Source organism: Lutjanus erythropterus, chromosome 8 (assembly GCF_056507025.1).
Source record: "Lutjanus erythropterus isolate fLutEry1 chromosome 8, fLutEry1.hap2, whole genome shotgun sequence".
In the NCBI taxonomy this organism is placed as follows: domain Eukaryota; kingdom Metazoa; phylum Chordata; class Actinopteri; order Lutjaniformes; family Lutjanidae; genus Lutjanus; species Lutjanus erythropterus.
Genome location: NC_139324.1, coordinates 22,897,209 through 22,913,779, shown reverse-complemented (window position 1 = coordinate 22,913,779; position 16,571 = coordinate 22,897,209). Strand labels below are relative to the sequence as shown.

Below are 16,571 nucleotides of genomic sequence, written 5' to 3'. Positions count from 1 at the left end.
TCAGGACCGACCCCAATAATTTGATGTCCTGGCATCTTTCTGGTGTGTTTGCGAACAGCTCAGACAAATCCTACAGATTCTACCTTCAATTTAACTAAGGTAGTAGTTATTTCACTGTTAACAAATAATGAAATTATAATTATGTTTACTTACTATTGGTTATGCTATAATTTGTTATCTTATAATTAGTTTGTGTAATATAGCAATAACAGTTACAATTAGTTTTTAATTATCCCTTTTATTATTGTATTATAGTGGCACAAGCACAAATACATTCTGATTAAATAGGTAAATTAACAATTCGCTAATTACATTATAACATTTTATTATTTAAGTATTTGTTAATGATTATCAAATGATTTGTAAACTTTAAAGAAATCATTACATAGCCAAGAAGTAATTGTGCCTTTATTTTGAAAGTCTACCAGGATGGGAGAGAGCTGCTGTATTTGACGACGAATATTGCAAATTTTGCAAACTATGTTTATAAAACATTACATTTGTTTTATAATGGTTTATAACCCACATATAAATATTGTATTTTATTTATTTTATTTTTTTTTTACAGTAAAATAATTATTAACTAGCATCTAACTAATTGTCAATATACCATTATATAAGTGTTAAAAAACAGTGTTACCAAAATAAATTAAAAAAATATATATAGGATGTTGTCTTGTGCGAAAACACAGCCTACTGGTAACAAAGAGAAAAAAATCAAACAATGTACATGAATTAAAACGTTTATTGAGCTTTTTACGTGCTTGGCACCTGTATTTACATTTTTTCAAAATGCCTCAAAAAAGAATTACTTTGCCATTTCACTTTGTTCACACATTTTTATAACAGATTGGCCTGTAAAATTGTTACATTGCTCAGCACTTAAATACACATCTCTACAACACACCAAGACATACTTTAATTACTCTGTTTTGCTATTGCTTCTTTTATAACTTTTCACACAACAACTTTTAAGCTTATGTTATTGATTGCATTCGCCATCTTATATATACGTTTGAAAACATAATCCACTCAAAAATAGTGAAGCCATTCCAGTCCGTGAGGATGACGAGTTGATGAAGTTTGGTGAAGTCCTGAACTCTCATGTACATGCCTGCTGGGAGTTCCTCGGTTAACCCGACTTACTGTGTCCTGTGCTGTATTGACCCTGTTTGGCACATCATCTGGCTGCCACAGCATCCAGATACTTGCATGTATGTGAAGCAGTGAGTCGTTAAGTTGTACAACTGTCCAGTTGTCCCTTTCATTCCAGCCACAACTTCCAACCATGAAGGTGAATCACTGACCCCTTGAAATTTCTAATGTGATACGGCAAGTGCTGCATGAGGCAAAAACTTCTGAATCACAGTGAAGGTATCTTTGGTTACATGATGTCATGACCAAATGGTCTTTAAGTCCCAAAAAGTCAAGAATGAGTCATTTGAAAATAGTTTTGCTACTATTGCACCATAACAGATTCCCTTCTGAACCAGAGCATGTGGGCTCTGACCTCTCCTTCTTATGGTAATCGGAGCTTGTTGTTTCTTTCCTGTCAGAAATGGTTTGAGAGTCAGGTTGCTGCCCCAGTTTTGGCTTTATTAATACAAAGATAATTAAATAATAGTTTCGACTCCCTCAATAATGGTTTGTAAGTGGTGGAGTGTCTTTAAAAACAAAAACATGAGATGATATCCTCCTCAGAAAGGATTGTTTTGTACCGTAGTACATTGGTGCTTCATGTAAAAACACCGGTTCAACATCAACACCCTACCAGGTTCAGAGATTAGAAATTTGCTTTTCAGCTGGAAGACTTGAGAAACATGGAGGACTGTGAGGTTCGATCCCAGTTTCTACACCATGTGCATGGACATCTGAGAGGAGGAGCCATACTGACGTCCGTCACAGGAGCTGCCGCCCTGCTGGCTGCTGGCGGTATTGCCAATCACATGCATAGTGTCCATGCTTCCGTTGGACAGGTACTGGCGCTCAGCAAAGGCCCCGGCCGGAGACGAGGAGCAGAGCAAACCTCCCTGGGGCTTCTCGGGGCTGGCAGCAAGGCGAGGAGAGGTGGGGAAGTTGTATCCATACAGGTTGTAAGGGTTGTGCAGGGAGAAAGCATTGTAGGAGCCCTGCTGCACATGGTGGTGGCTCCCGCTGAACATATGGGCTGAGGAAGGGGAGGATCCGGATGAGGAGGATGAAGCAGAGCCGGAGCTTCCTCCGGCCTGCATCACGTACTGAAGCTGTGAGGCGGGGAAGGAGCCCAGCTGACCGCTGTAGGCATCCATCTTGCCTCCTGTGCCACTTCCACCACCGCTGCCGGTCAGGGAGGCGTGAGTGCCACCCTGCATGCCAGCAGCAATCAAAGAGGAAGTCCTCTGCGGTAGGAAGGATTCAGAGGGCTGAGCAGAGGCCACAGCGCCCCCTGCAGTCTGGAGGCGTCCGTAGGAGCTGTCGGCTAGGCCACCGTAGCCCTGCAGGGCCGCCATGTTGCTGCGAGCGCAGGCCGGGTACTCGGACAGGCCCAGGTTGCAGAGCTGACTTTCCCTGCAGCCCACATTAAAGGTGTTGGGGGCGAGGTGGAAGGTCGGAGGGGAGCAGGAGGGAGAAAGGAGGTGTGCTGCACCAGAAGGGGAGGGGGTTCCCGTACTGGAGGTGGTTGGAGAAGTGCCTGTGCTTCCACCTGCAAAACACACAAATACAGAGACAGTGAAAAACTGTGCTGTTTGACAGGCTATCTTAGCCAAGAGCACTTTAATATGAGAAATAGGGCTGTAACAGTACCAAAAACTTAAGGTACGATAAAACCATAATAAAAAGTCAATTTACTGCGATATTAAAAGATATTAAAAAACAAAAAGAAGAATAAAGGCTTAAAAAATGTCCCTTATTAAATAATAACTATGGTTTGTACAGCAGAAGAAGAAGAAAAAGTTTTACATCTGAACAGGCGTGAGATCACTGGAGTTGTTTTCTTCATTGTTGTATGATTTATGCAGAAATCACGGATGAGTTAACATTAAAGTTTTATTCATGTTATGTTAAATATTGTTTGCTGGCTTTCCTCCTCACTGTTGGATGTATCCAACGTCTCCCGTGTTTTTTAGAAGTCCTAGTAACTAGCAGTAGTAAACGCACTGGTATTTAATAAATTGAATAAATTACAGATTTCTCTGGGTTTGACCATTGTTTGTAACATTTGGGATAATTTTAGAACAGAACTCAACAAAATATATGACATAGGCATTTTTAGACATTTTAATGCAGAAATGTTACATATTATAGCTTTAACTTAAAGTGTTTCTTCTTCCTTCTGTAATAAAATATAAGTACCCAGTCATGACCTGAGTGTGTGCAAAAAATTGGCATGAATTATAACAACTTTATTTATATGGTGCCTTTCAAAACCAGAGTTACAATGTGCATCACGAAGTGAAATAAACCACAAGTGTTGGAGCTAAAACATTGAAAGCATTATCTTCTTTTGTTTTAAACCTCAACCTTGGGGCTTTTAACAACATTTGATTCTCTGATCTGAGAGTCTTGGGGCAGAGTGAAGGGTTTAGATTCAGACCATGCAGGGAATTGAAAGTGATCAAGATGATCTTAAAGTGAATTCTATATTCTGTGAATTGTCTTTGGAAATGAATGCTTGAATTTTGTTTTTACAACTGTGAAACAAAACAATACAGCAGTCAGCAGCAGTCCTTTAAAAAAATGAAAATAATAAAATAAAAAAAATAACCATGTCCAGTAGAACATTCGGGATATTTATTGCAACATAGGGTCTGTTTTTAGATTCGTAACAAAAAGTAATAAGTTCAGAGACCAGATCAAAATGAGTTTTAGTGAAAGCAAAGAATTCCTAATATTCACAGACTTTCATTGGCATGAAAAGAGAAGTACATCAATCTCTGAACTAAACGCTTTAACATCAAACTGTGTTTTGTTTGACTGTAGACTGTATCCTTTGTCTATATCCACTGAAGTGTCTGTGCCGTGAGATAGGATCATCCGATTATAGATGAGACACAAACAAGCAGAAAGGCCCTAATGAAGTCCGGGGTCAAAAACTCACACCTGTAACCATGATGTATGACATTATTCATCTTTAAATCTTAATAGAATCCCTAAAACTATGAATTGTAAAAAGGAGTTAATTATACTTGAAATCAAGCATCAAATTTCTTGAATGACGAACAGTCACGTTATTTATTATTTCCTCATGTTTGCAAGATTCCTCTATGCTAAGGTGGTGATGAGCAGGTCAGTGGTGCTGTGTTCAGGGGATAATAAAGCCACAGTTACTCATCAGTACTTCAGAATTGAGGAAGCTTGCCAACATGAGGAAACAATAAATCTATCCTTTAAATAGAATAAGCAGAGGCATTTATTGGCAGTCAGATGACAGACTGAATAGGAGATATAAATCTGTAATTTTTCAATATTGGTGTTTCACTTGATATGACTACAATAATTCTTATTCATTTTAAGAATTTTAATGATTTGTATATTGATTCTAATCGTATTTTTATCTAAATGTGTGCTTAGTAGTGTTGACTGGTTGTAATGTATGGCTGTATACTGATGTAACTGTAAATTTACAGCAAAAAGTGCTTTTTTTTTCAATTTTACATTAAGAGATTCTCCCATCACAATGTCCTGGAAGTTTCTTGTTGGCAGCACACACACACATTTCACCTACCAGTGAAATATCATTCTGGAGGATTCACTGAACAAATTATTAGAAAGATTAAACAAATTTGTGTTTTGTGACACGTTGATTTTAGCTTGTTGAAAAGAGGATGGATAAGAAGTCTTGGACATTTAGGACAAAAATCACCCAGTTTTCAACTAAAAATCAACACTGAAATCCCTGTTGATGCTCACTGATATATGGCGGCAAACCTTTTTTTCCTTCTTTTTTCACTGAAAATATGATATGATGAGAAAGTGACATAAATCCTTGCCTGCCTACCTCTGACCTCCTTCCTGTGGAGGGTGGCAAGAGACAAACAGGTTTTCCCTGTGGGGAGGTATTAATATTAGTCTCTCATTGCCAGACCTCCACATCCTTCCTACCCTGTGGCAACGCAGCAGAAATGTCTTTTACAACTGCTGCGAATGTATAAATCTCCCTTTAAGACAGATTTTTTTTTTCTTAATGTGTTCTCGTATTTCCACAGAATAAACCAAGGCATCTTCTCTTATGCACATCCAGAGTTCCTGTTCAAATTCTTCATCATCAGGATGTGTTTTCTACGTTTGAATCTTTCTTCATATAGAGCAGATGGAGGCCCAATGCAGTAGTAATCGCCAACGGGAGCATTCACAGCCGTCCACATGCACTGAGTTAGACTCATAAAGTAAGCAGTAACTTACATTATGAATTCACCTGTCACCATTTTAACTTTGTTGATCCACATGGGCTTTTTCAAACTCCGACTCTCAGACTAATTGCAGTACTCTATCCACTGGATCTGAGATCATGAGCCGTATCATAAAATATATTGCTAGTATGTGGAGATAAATATGGATTTAGTTTTGACCATGTCTGGTCAACAGAGCTGCCTCACATCCCCAGTGCTTTCCTCAATAAAAAGCCACCGACTCTGAGTTTAGACATCCACTAAGTCAAGCCTTTCAAAGTGAAACGATAGCTGTGGGATATCAATCGCATATTTCTCTATTAATGAGAATTTGGCCAGGCTTCATCCTGCCGTTGGAGAAATTCAGTTTGAACCAAGAATGAGGAGGAGGCATAACTAAATAATCCAGGACTTGCTTGGCTAGGGTTCTGATTTTGCACCATATGCCTTCGATAATATTGCTGCAGCGCTCTGCTCTGCTGTGCTCGAGCAGATGAGGGGGAGGGAGAGAAATAAAGAAAAGTGGGAGACAGAGGGAGAAAGAAAGGTAGACATATATGAGGAAAAAGAGAGGAAGATAGTGATGTCATGTTTTCCTCTGGTTAGAAGGGCTCGAGGTGCTCCAGTGCCGAGGGGGAATAGTTGATTACTTGAAGGGAAAAGGGTGTTTGGTGCCATAAGGGCTGAATACACACATATCCAGTCACTGCACATGCACACACCATTGTCCTTTCAGGGTGACACAGGGTTCACTGGCGGTCCAAGGACTTTGATTAAATCCTAATCACTTTGGAGGAGTTTAATGATAACAAACACATGTCCGCCTGCTCAGACAAAATATGGAGCGTCACGTCATGCTGACCTCCAGAGGTAACGGAGATAGGGCCGGTGAGGAAACCGAGTCGCTTTAAAGCAGCGTGGCCCTTGATATGAGCCATGACTAAGACCTTGTGCGGGTGCTGGAGCCGAAACAAAGGGAGGTGGCCCGACGGACGCTGACTCGTGTCGTGGAGCCGTCCAAAAGCCACAGGGTTTGTTTAACGATTTTCTTTTCAAGGGCTGCGCGTGATGTGAAAAGTTCAGCAGACGCCGGCCGACCTGCCAGAGGAGCAGCGTATGGCCAAGCTCAAATGAAGGACAACCATAGCTGATGCAGTGTGTGGTGATATATGCAGGGAAAATATGCAGAGGGAGAGTTCAGGTTGGGACAGGCACATGCACCAAGGTCATGCAAATTACCACTGTACACTACTTTCATTTGGGATATTTAACTACATAGTAATTGATTACTTTACCATGTTCCTAACCTTAAAGGATAACCTATGAACCCTATTTTCCCCTGTTTTTGTGCCTTAGTGACTAATGGGGACAACAGCTCTCGAAATCCAGTATTTAGGGAGACCACTGCAACTCTAAGCCGTGAAACAGGCCCTGTCAAAGTACGTCCACTGAAAGTGCTTGTTTTTGCCATTGACAGGCTCAGATTGTTATAATTGTTAACAAGTGTCTGGAAACATTAAGGAAAGGATCTCTACAGAGTAAGAGTAAGACAGGCTTTGTTTATTCAGAAACAGCAGTTTCATCTCTCTCAAAAATCCACCAGACACCCTTTACAGAAATACTAATTTTCTCACTGTGATTGTCATCTTCATTCAAACTTTCTAGAAACAAAATAAAACCCACCAAAATACGTCTTGGCTCGTCTTTTCACTGTGCAATTCTGGTTTGGTAAAAACTGATCCTTAATTCACTGCCTTAGATGAGAAAATATTGGGACTTGAGTGAGAAACAGTGGGGAGAAACAGCATATTCAGCCAGAATATTTTCACATCTATCACGTTGAATTAAGGGTCATTTGATCAAACGACCAGGGTTGGCCATTGTTGGAAAAGTGAAAAGACAAGCCAAGATGTTTTTGGTGAATTTTATTTTGTTTCTGTCAAGTTTGAATGAAGTGTGTTTTACAAGATAAGATTACTGAATTTGGAAAGGGAGCCTGGTGTGAGTTTGGCTATAGTGATAAAACAGCTGTTTCTGGTTAAACAAAAACTTATCTTACTCTTTAAAAAAAGAGTAAGAATCTATCTCTGTAGAGATCTATTCCGTAATGTTGTCAGACACTTATAATAACAATCTGAGCCTGCCAGTGGCAAAAGCAAGCCTTTTAGAGGACATAATTTGAAGGTATGCAGTTGCCCAGAGGGACTGCATTGTAGCTTTGTTCCGTTTTTGCTGGCTGCAGCACTCTCTCTCAATATTGGACCAATTTCAAAAATTGTTGTCCCCATATAACACGAGAAAATAAAGTCTAAATTGAAAAATATAGAATAAATCCAAAATCCAAAATAAAGGTATCCTCTAAAAACATCACATACAGATTAATTAGCAGCAAATTGTATCGTATGTGTGATTATTTGTAATAATCGTTCTTGTAATAATGAATCAGGAGACTAACCATCAATTGTTTTGTGCCAACAGGTTGACACATTCACATCCAAGTGAGCGGTATAAAACGTCCCAAAAGTGCATTAACACCAGCAGGGAGTATTATGGGATACCGCAGTGGTTCTCAAAGTAGTCACTAAGGTTTCAGGTCGCATGCAAAATAAGGAATATTTTAATTTCACTATTATCCTGTACAATGGAATATATTCATATCACTGATTATTGAAATCATGGCCTTCAGTTCACATTCATCTCATGTGAGTTCTTTTAGGCAGGAAAAGGGCTGATCTCTTGGGGTCAGGGGGCTCTAATGCATCTGTTTGAGGAGAAAAGGTCAGAAAAGTCATATACTGTCAGGTTTTTGACAGTAAACCAAGCCATAAAATGCATCCTAACACTCTGGGATTATCTATTATGTAATTTAGTTTAGTTTCCCTAAATGTATGTCACTCAGCGGAGGTCAAATCATCAGTTTTGGATGTCAGTCCTTATGCACTAAGCTATTCACAATATATGTAGTGCACAAAAACATCCTACATGTGTATTCATGCACCTTGCTGTTTTTGCATATTGGTGAAGTCTTCAAATGTGAGGGTCCTAACAGGAGGTCTCCAGAAAGCGTAGGTCTCCATGATCGCCTCCAGGCCAGTCCTGACAGAGACATACAGACAGAGAGGTTTCAGAACACAAAACAAATGGGACAATAACGGCCTCTGCATGTGCGTGTTGGCCAGATGACATGAACACAGAGAGAGTTTGGTGGAGGGTGATGTGAAGAGGGGGGAGTTTAATAACATTGGTCTTTTAAGATTTTATTGCTCATTCTTATTCCTTGGTCAGATTATATCTATGATCTGCTGTTCTGCACGAGCCTGATCACTGCATCAGCTCTTACGGCGGAAATTACAATAGTCGAAAATTTTTTAGCTGGACCGACCACCCGTATCCCCAAAAACAAGTACAACCATTGCACCAAAAACACACAGCCTCCCAACAGTTGTTAGGGTTAGTGTGTTACTGCAGGAAAAGTGCATGGTTTGGAGCAGTGGGCGCTGTTTTTAGGATAATGGGCAGCCAGACAAATGGTATTTCAGTCAGGGTTGGTTCACATTATTTTGAAATGTAGTTAGTTACTGAATACAAATTACTTTTTTTTAAATTACTCACATAATTGATTGTATTACAAAAAAAAGTTATTTAATAAACACAATCACAATTATTATATGAAGCTCCCATACATTAGTCTTTCAGTCCTTAAAAAGCTTGTAGATTGCAAACACGTCATCTCTTCCTCCCGTTCTAAGCGTGTAGGAGAAAAAGTGTGTGAATGGTTTGTCCATTCTGGGCTACTGTAGAAACATGGCGGTGCAACATCCTCCATAGAAGAGGACCTGTACCCTCTATAGATATAAAAGGCTCTTTCAAAAGTTTGAAAAAAAAAAGAAGGTGATTTTGCACTTAAGATAATATAAAATATGAATTTTAGATTCTGCATTTCTGCCACATTCTTAAAATAAATCCCTGAAAATCTGGAACACACTAGAAACCACAAAACACACTGGACCTTTAAATAATAAAGACAACAACGGGAAATCAATCAATCAATCAATCAATCACTTCCATCATTCTTGCAGTCCTGAAGATGGAGTCATTCGTATTCAGATGTCATTGTTTTAAGTCTTGAAAAATTAAAATTAAAAATTGCAATTTTTTCCAGTTGTGCTTAGTGTTAAGATATGCATCAGGTTTTCTGTTATCCTTTCTTTCCTGTAATATACTGTGTTACTTTGTTTTAAAAAGTGCAGTGTTATTAAAAATTATTTTTTATATTTTTATATATTTTCTTGTATGACCGGAAATTAATATATGTATGCCATGTACCGTGCCTTTCAAGTCAATAAAAACTTGAATTATAAAAAAATAAATTATTTTTATATAAAGTCATAAAATATATGACTAATGTGTGTGTGTGTGTGTGTGTGTGTGTGTGTGTGTGTGTGTGTGTGTGTCTGTGTGTGTGTGTGTGTGTGTGTAATAAGGCACTCTGAAAGGAGAAAGATATGCGAGAGACAGACAGAATATTTGGAGTAAGAGCAAAAATATTGAACAGCGGGGGCAGTGATATTGGTTAATGTGTGTGTGTGTGTGTGTAGGTGTGTGTGTGTGTGTGTGTGTGTGTGTGTGAATGAGAGAAGGAGGTTGGTGGTAAATAAGCCAGACTGAATGAGAGCTTATGAAAGAGGGAGGGAGGGAGAAACTGGAGTCCTGCTCGGAGGAAACTGGAGCCATTAAAAAGGAGCAGGTTTTTACTGTGCACATAAATCTGGGTGACGTTTCATCTTGAATCTGTACACGGTTCTCCTTCCTGCTTGATTTACTCCTCTGCACGCCGCTCGGCCCCGTCCCAGGGTAACCAGCGCCCGCCACTGCTGCTCGTGTTATTTTAGGGCCACTAACTCCCTGGCCGTGGCAGCTCGTTAGTGCGCCATGCTAATCGGCCGAACCCTCGCCATCACTGCACTCATTCATACAGTCACACTGCTGCGGGACCAAAACCCAACAAATGAGCTGTATCCCTCCGCTAGGCCATAAAGCCCGGTCACCAGACACAACTGACGACACCACCATAACTCAGAGCTTGGGAGAGTTCTATATTAGATGCTATTAAGAAAGTCAGAAAAAGGAAAACACGTCGGTGCTTAATTTGAGAATTAGCAGTGCAGCTTTGCCCTTTCTATTAATTTTGAATTTCCCCTCAATGTGGAATTAGTTGGTAATGTTCCACAGCAAACAGCCTGCGTTCACACCACAGTCACTTTACTGCTGAAATTCAAAGAAAAGTATGTTCGATTTTCTGCTGACTTTAATGTCATTAATATCCGATGCTAATATAAACTGAGTCATGTTTAAAAGACGCACCTGGCAGAGAAACAAAAACAAAATATGTCACACCTGTTTTAATGTCTGCAGCTTCTTGTTTCCAACAGTTTTACCTGCAGCTGTTGCCTCCACTTTTGGATTCTGAACTAGAACTAGTTTTCATGTTCCAGCTGCACAGATGTGAATATGTACGTACTTACTCCAAACCAACCTCCTCACTGGATCCCTACAATCTACCAAATGTGGTATATTCAGAAGTATAATATCAAGTAAAATATCTACATTTTATTTATTTTTATTTTTATTTATTTTTAATAGCTGTTTGATAAGTGTGAATGTTCCAACATGATTGCAACTCAATTTTGTTTTGTCCTGTTTTACTGTGCAATGAAAATTAAGGAAATCTATTCTATGAGGCAGATTACTGCACTGGCACAATTGTTTGTTTATTTGTTTATTATCTTCTATTACTTGGCCAAATTACTCCATTAATTTAGCCAACAGGTTTGTGTCAAACAGGGAGAAACACTGTTGGGCCATCATGAATACACTAACTATTTAACTTAGCTAGCTAGCAAACAGGGTATCATTTTTAATTTATAGCTAGCTAGAAAACATTTTAATGTTTCATTACCTTTTTAGCTAACATTTTGTTCCATTGTTGCATTTTGTACTCAAATGAGTTTTTATTCATTTAAAGCAAGCAGGTAAGCTTTAAACTGTTTAATTTTAGTTTACATCAATAAACCTTGATATACTAAATGAAGATTTTTTTTTTCATTGAACAGAGCTCTGCTTAATTTTAAATCTGAATTTATCCATTTTAAACCTAGTTTATCCAAACTCTGATTAGAACTGATCTTTGTTGGTGAAACCAACAGTCTAAATGCGTTTGTTGTCATAGCAACAAGACATGTGTAATCTATCAGAATTTCAACCAGGCACTCTGTGCTCAGTTTTTGTAAAGTGCGTTTTTCTTTCTGACATTTGTATTGACCTCTTTGATCCCTGTCAGCATGTCCATCATTACAAATTATATTACACAACAAGTGTTAATCAAAACCACCAAACTGCACTTTAAATTTGAGTCAAGATACAAATATTTCCAAACATGCCAGATATATTGGCATGTTATAGGGAGATGCGTAAAAAAAAAAAAAAAAATGATACACATGGCCTTAACTATCCAATCTAACAGTATACGCATGTGACGTTGTCAGACTGAGTGGAAAAATGACAAACAAAACAAAGCAGGAGCTCAGCAGGAAAGTTTTTATATGCCTTTATATATGCCTTGTTCATATATAGGCCATAATATGTGCAAACAAAACTGAGGATCCCTGAATGACTGACAGATGAATTCCCCTCCCTCTTAAAAATGACAGAAGGATTCAGTCTGATGAAAAACTGCATGAGTTGACAGAGGTGGTTATGTTGTTTTTATTTCTTGTAAAATATAATTGTTTTACAGGACCGGTGTGTTAGGATTTAATGGCATCTCATGAAAGGCCGTATCTAGAGCCAGTAATTGGTTTGTCTGTTCTGGGCTACTGTAGAAACATGGAGGTGCAACATGGCAACCTCTGTGGAACAGGACCCGCACCCGCTGTACATGTGGTTAATTCTGAGGTGATGAAAACACTTATACACCAGCATACTTCTGAATATTATATTCCCTTTCTGCTACATTCTGTGCAATATTTTACCTTTATTTAACTGTTTTTTATATTTATTTGTTCTATGTCTTTTTATGCAATATTTTATTTAATTATTGTAGATTTTAATTTATAAAAATACATTTTATTCTATTACTGTATATTTTTATTTTTCTTCTTCTTTTGTCTTTTATTACTAAATTTACTGTAATTTTGTAAAGCAGCATCCCAGCCAAACCCAGTATAACCAGTGTGACGATAAACATCTTGAATCAATAAATCCCCATAAATCACTGGACCTTTAAATGTATTTTTTAACAGTCTTTTTGGCTTTGTTTTTATCGCTCCTAAAAAAAAAACTTGAAATAAATAAACTTATCATTATCTTGTATCATTATCATTATCAGCCCAAATATGGGTCTTTTTGTTCATTAAAAATCAAATCTTAGCCACACAGAAGGACAAAAACTTTTAGCTCTGCTGTGAAACCTAATAAAACAATGAACCAAACTAAAACTGGATTTACAGCCACATTATATATTCAGGAGACACCAGAATGACTTACAGTATGTGACCAGTTAAACTCCTAAATCATCATAATTATGTCAAAGCAGCAGTATGAAGGTCAAGAGTCTGAACCTCAGCTCTGTAACAATATTTATAAATGATCAAAGATAGAAAACACCTCCAGACACAAAGTGTGTAGTTCATTATGACTGAGAAAGGGTTTTCTAAGGTGATGGAAGTTGAATTCTCTGAGGCGCCCACTTGAATCTGAACAAAACAAACCCCGGCAGGACTGAGAGGAAGGAATCACAAGCAGTACGTGAGGATCAATTCATTTTCTCTCTCCGGACAAATATCTCACTCTCCGTTATCTTTTCATCTGTAGCTTTTCTGCAATGAAATTCTAATGCCAGTTCATAAATCAAACGCTCTATTGTTTGAAAAACGAAAAAAGATGTCTCAAATATCTGTGTGCCAATAATGCAGACCAGATGAGGGGGCTGCTTTCATGTGCGGAGGCGTCTGGTGGTTCGGTACACCCCCTCTCCTTCCTCCCTCTCTCTTCCACAAATGTTATATATGATAATGCAGAGACGGAGAGAAAGAGCAAGGAAAGGAAGGAAAGGAAAAGAGTGAAGAGGAAGCTTGAGGAAGCGATAAGACGACTAAGGAAAAGACAGAGAGGCCGCCATCAAGACAATGAAACATATTTAACAATATCATTACCTTGCTTATATGTGATGATCAGTAACATGATTTATGATTCTAGAGTGTCAGCAGCCAATAGGAGAGCTCTGTCTGGCTGACATCAGCGCTGTGGTATTGAAAACACAGCTGATGCAACAGCTGACAGAGCGATGAAAGGGTCTGACCAGTCAGGTTGTGTATGTGCTGTTCGCTGTCACACATGTGGATGGTCAGAGGAAACACTGCAACACCCTGTCTGTCAGTTCAATTCATCATTCATCATTGTCTATCTGAGGATTCAATGTATCATAAAGAATCCTGTTCAAGTCTTGTAATGCTTGAATTGTTTGGTGTGTGGGAATATGGAATAAAAACAACTTCACACTGTTAGCAGGGATTTGGTGATTTGCAGGTCAAAAGATGCCTAAACGTCTGGGCTGAAATGGGCTAAATTTGGTTGAAAAGTGAATTTTTTGGGATGGTCAGGTGTTACCATTGTTTCAACAGCATTATAATGGTTGTATTTCAGTCTATAGCTAGTCCTGCATAAGCAGGCCTATCTCAAGGGCTGTGGAGAGGTCTGGCTCCACACATGATCATTCTGCTATAAGGGAAAAATGCTCTGGCTTGCTTGCACTTGTTTAAACCAGTCACAATTGACCTGGGCAGTGCCAAACCCAGGATACAGCAACGTAACCCCTGCACATGCAGAGGCAAGCTCTAGCACCCTAAATCCCTACAAAGCTACTAGCTTGTTTACCTTTGTACCATTAGCGACTGGCTAAGCCTTGAGGAACTTGCCATTTCAGTGCGTAGGTGGCCGTTGTTGTTTCCCGTAGTGAGAAGGATTTAAAAAAAAAAAAGCAAAATGCAAAGATGACATCCTTCAACCATTAAAATATGTGTCAACTGTGTGTAAAAAAGTTGGTCGATGATTTACAACTGAGATTGACGGTTCATGTGTACTTGTGCGTTATGCCCTGCCTGCCTTCTTCTACCTATGTGTGATGGCAAACTTGCTGAACTGCTGCAGCTGGCTCGCATGTGGTGGTCTGTGACGGCGTTGCTGCCGTAGCACTGCTACTGCCAGCCTATCTCTACACTGAGTTTGCAGGAGAGTCTTGAGGAGAAGTGAGGAGTTTTCCAGAGAGAGAGCGAGAGAGAGAGAGAGCAAGAGAGCACCAGAAAAACACTGCCCTTCATCCACTTTTGTTCTATTTATTCTCCAGATGCAGACATTGAAACTGTCGCAAAAGGTGTCGTGTTGCTGGTATGATGTCAATACGACTATCAGCAGATCATTTTCAGATCTATTTTTGCTGAGAACAGCGTGCGTCACATGGAAAAAATAGACAACACTCCGAATCACTTGATGACGCACCGTTTGAGCAGGACAATCACTTTGTGGTATATAATTAGAGTATGACATGGCCTAATAAAATACAATACATCTGTCTGGTGGTGTGGTGAGAAAATAACTATCAACTGGTGAAATCTGATGATGAGCTACATTTTCACGCATGTGTTGTATTTGCACTTTGAGACTTCCCGTACATTTCATGAGATGAATGGGAATATTGATGAAATAAAGAGAGGGTAAGGAGTACATGTAACCCCATCTGCCAGTGACTGTCTGTGCTGCAGATCTCAAGAGCTCCTCCTGGGCAACAGACGGCAGCTGGTTTTATATGGAGGAGCATATGGTGCTAAGTGCTATCTTCAGAGTATTATTTCCATATTTAAAGAAAAACAGATTTTGTTTTTGTGGCAGCATGACAAACATTGTAATATGTTGTATTGTGCAGTGGCCTAGTTGGTAAACAGACGCTTTGATAATGTACCTGTTTCTGCCAGAGTCCCGGAATCCTTTGGCAAACGGGTTTCGGTCGATCTTTAGTCTGGTGATCTGATGACAAAGAGAACGTGGGAAGGAAATGTTTGTGATTATCGCAAAGTAAAATTACACAGATACTTTTCAAGATCACTTAAATACAGCACTAGGTCTGTTCTATTTCACAATAAATTGTGGTAGTATTATAAGCTGCAAGCTATTTTTTGTTTTTTTCTGTTTGTTTTTTCTCTAAATCATCGAGAGGAAAACATTTATTTGTTCCTACCATGCCATGTAGTATTGCTAATTAGCTCCACAATCCAAATGATTCACTTTAGTAATTAAAGTTGAAATGGGTGCATGTCAGAAAGTTTGATAATAAAAAGGAGTGCCTGACAGAACAAGTTCTCAATGCCCTCCCTAGTGTAGTTACTAGATAGACTGAGTCTCTACATTAATTTGACTTTAGCCTATAAAACTGCTTGTAAAAGTGCTTTGGAATTCAATTATATTTTCATTGAAATCTGCGGTGATTGGTAACACTGGCAAGCAGTCCTCTAATTCAACCATTTTTGCAGGAAAGTTACAGGGGCTTTAATAAGTTGCAAGATTATGCAAAATGAATTTTGCTGGGAATGTCTGAATTTGCATTTAATGTTGAGGTTGCAGGGTCCCATTTTTACTGTAAGATTTTAAAAAAAGACAGAACATTGACAGGGTGACACAAGAACAAGAGAACAAGTAGCTGTCAGGTGTTGTGTTGTGTGTCCTGTACTGTCAGACAAGGAAGAAGTCAATACAGTAAATTAAATGTGATGGCACAACACAGACAAATATGTACACTAATGCTATTACTATTACTATCTTTGGCGCCCCAGAGACTACCACTGGAGAGTTACCTACATACAACAAAGTAAAATTCAGAAATGGAGCACAGTATAATTTTCATTAAGAATAAATAGACTCTATACATGTATGTACGTGTATGTTTATTTTATTTAACAAGGGGCAATGCACATTAATTAGCCATACAGGTTAATTTTCATCTGCAGTCCTTGTTTAAAGAAAACACACAAAAGCACATAAGTACAAATAGTGAAACAATGACATAACGATATAATATAAAAAACATAGACTACAAAAGCACATAAACACAGTAGCATAACCATGACTCCAGACCATGACAGCATGTTTGAT

General features: G+C 38.7%; 1 protein-coding gene across 2 annotated transcripts in view; it reads right to left on the bottom strand.

The window, feature by feature from the left end:
- Positions 1 to 727: 727 nt before the first annotated feature.
- Positions 728 to 16,571, bottom strand: part of tbx15 (T-box transcription factor 15) — a 55,465-nt gene continuing 39,621 nt past the window's right edge. For both annotated transcript variants that reach the window (XM_084724950.1, XM_084724951.1), the window contains exons 6-8: positions 15,385 to 15,449; positions 8,368 to 8,465; positions 728 to 2,683 (exon numbers count right to left, since the gene is read on the bottom strand). In XM_084724950.1, the coding sequence (XP_084581076.1) occupies positions 1,851 to 2,683; positions 8,368 to 8,465; positions 15,385 to 15,449 (996 nt within the window). In that variant the 3' untranslated portion in view covers positions 728 to 1,850. The remainder of the gene's footprint in view (positions 2,684 to 8,367; positions 8,466 to 15,384; positions 15,450 to 16,571) is intronic.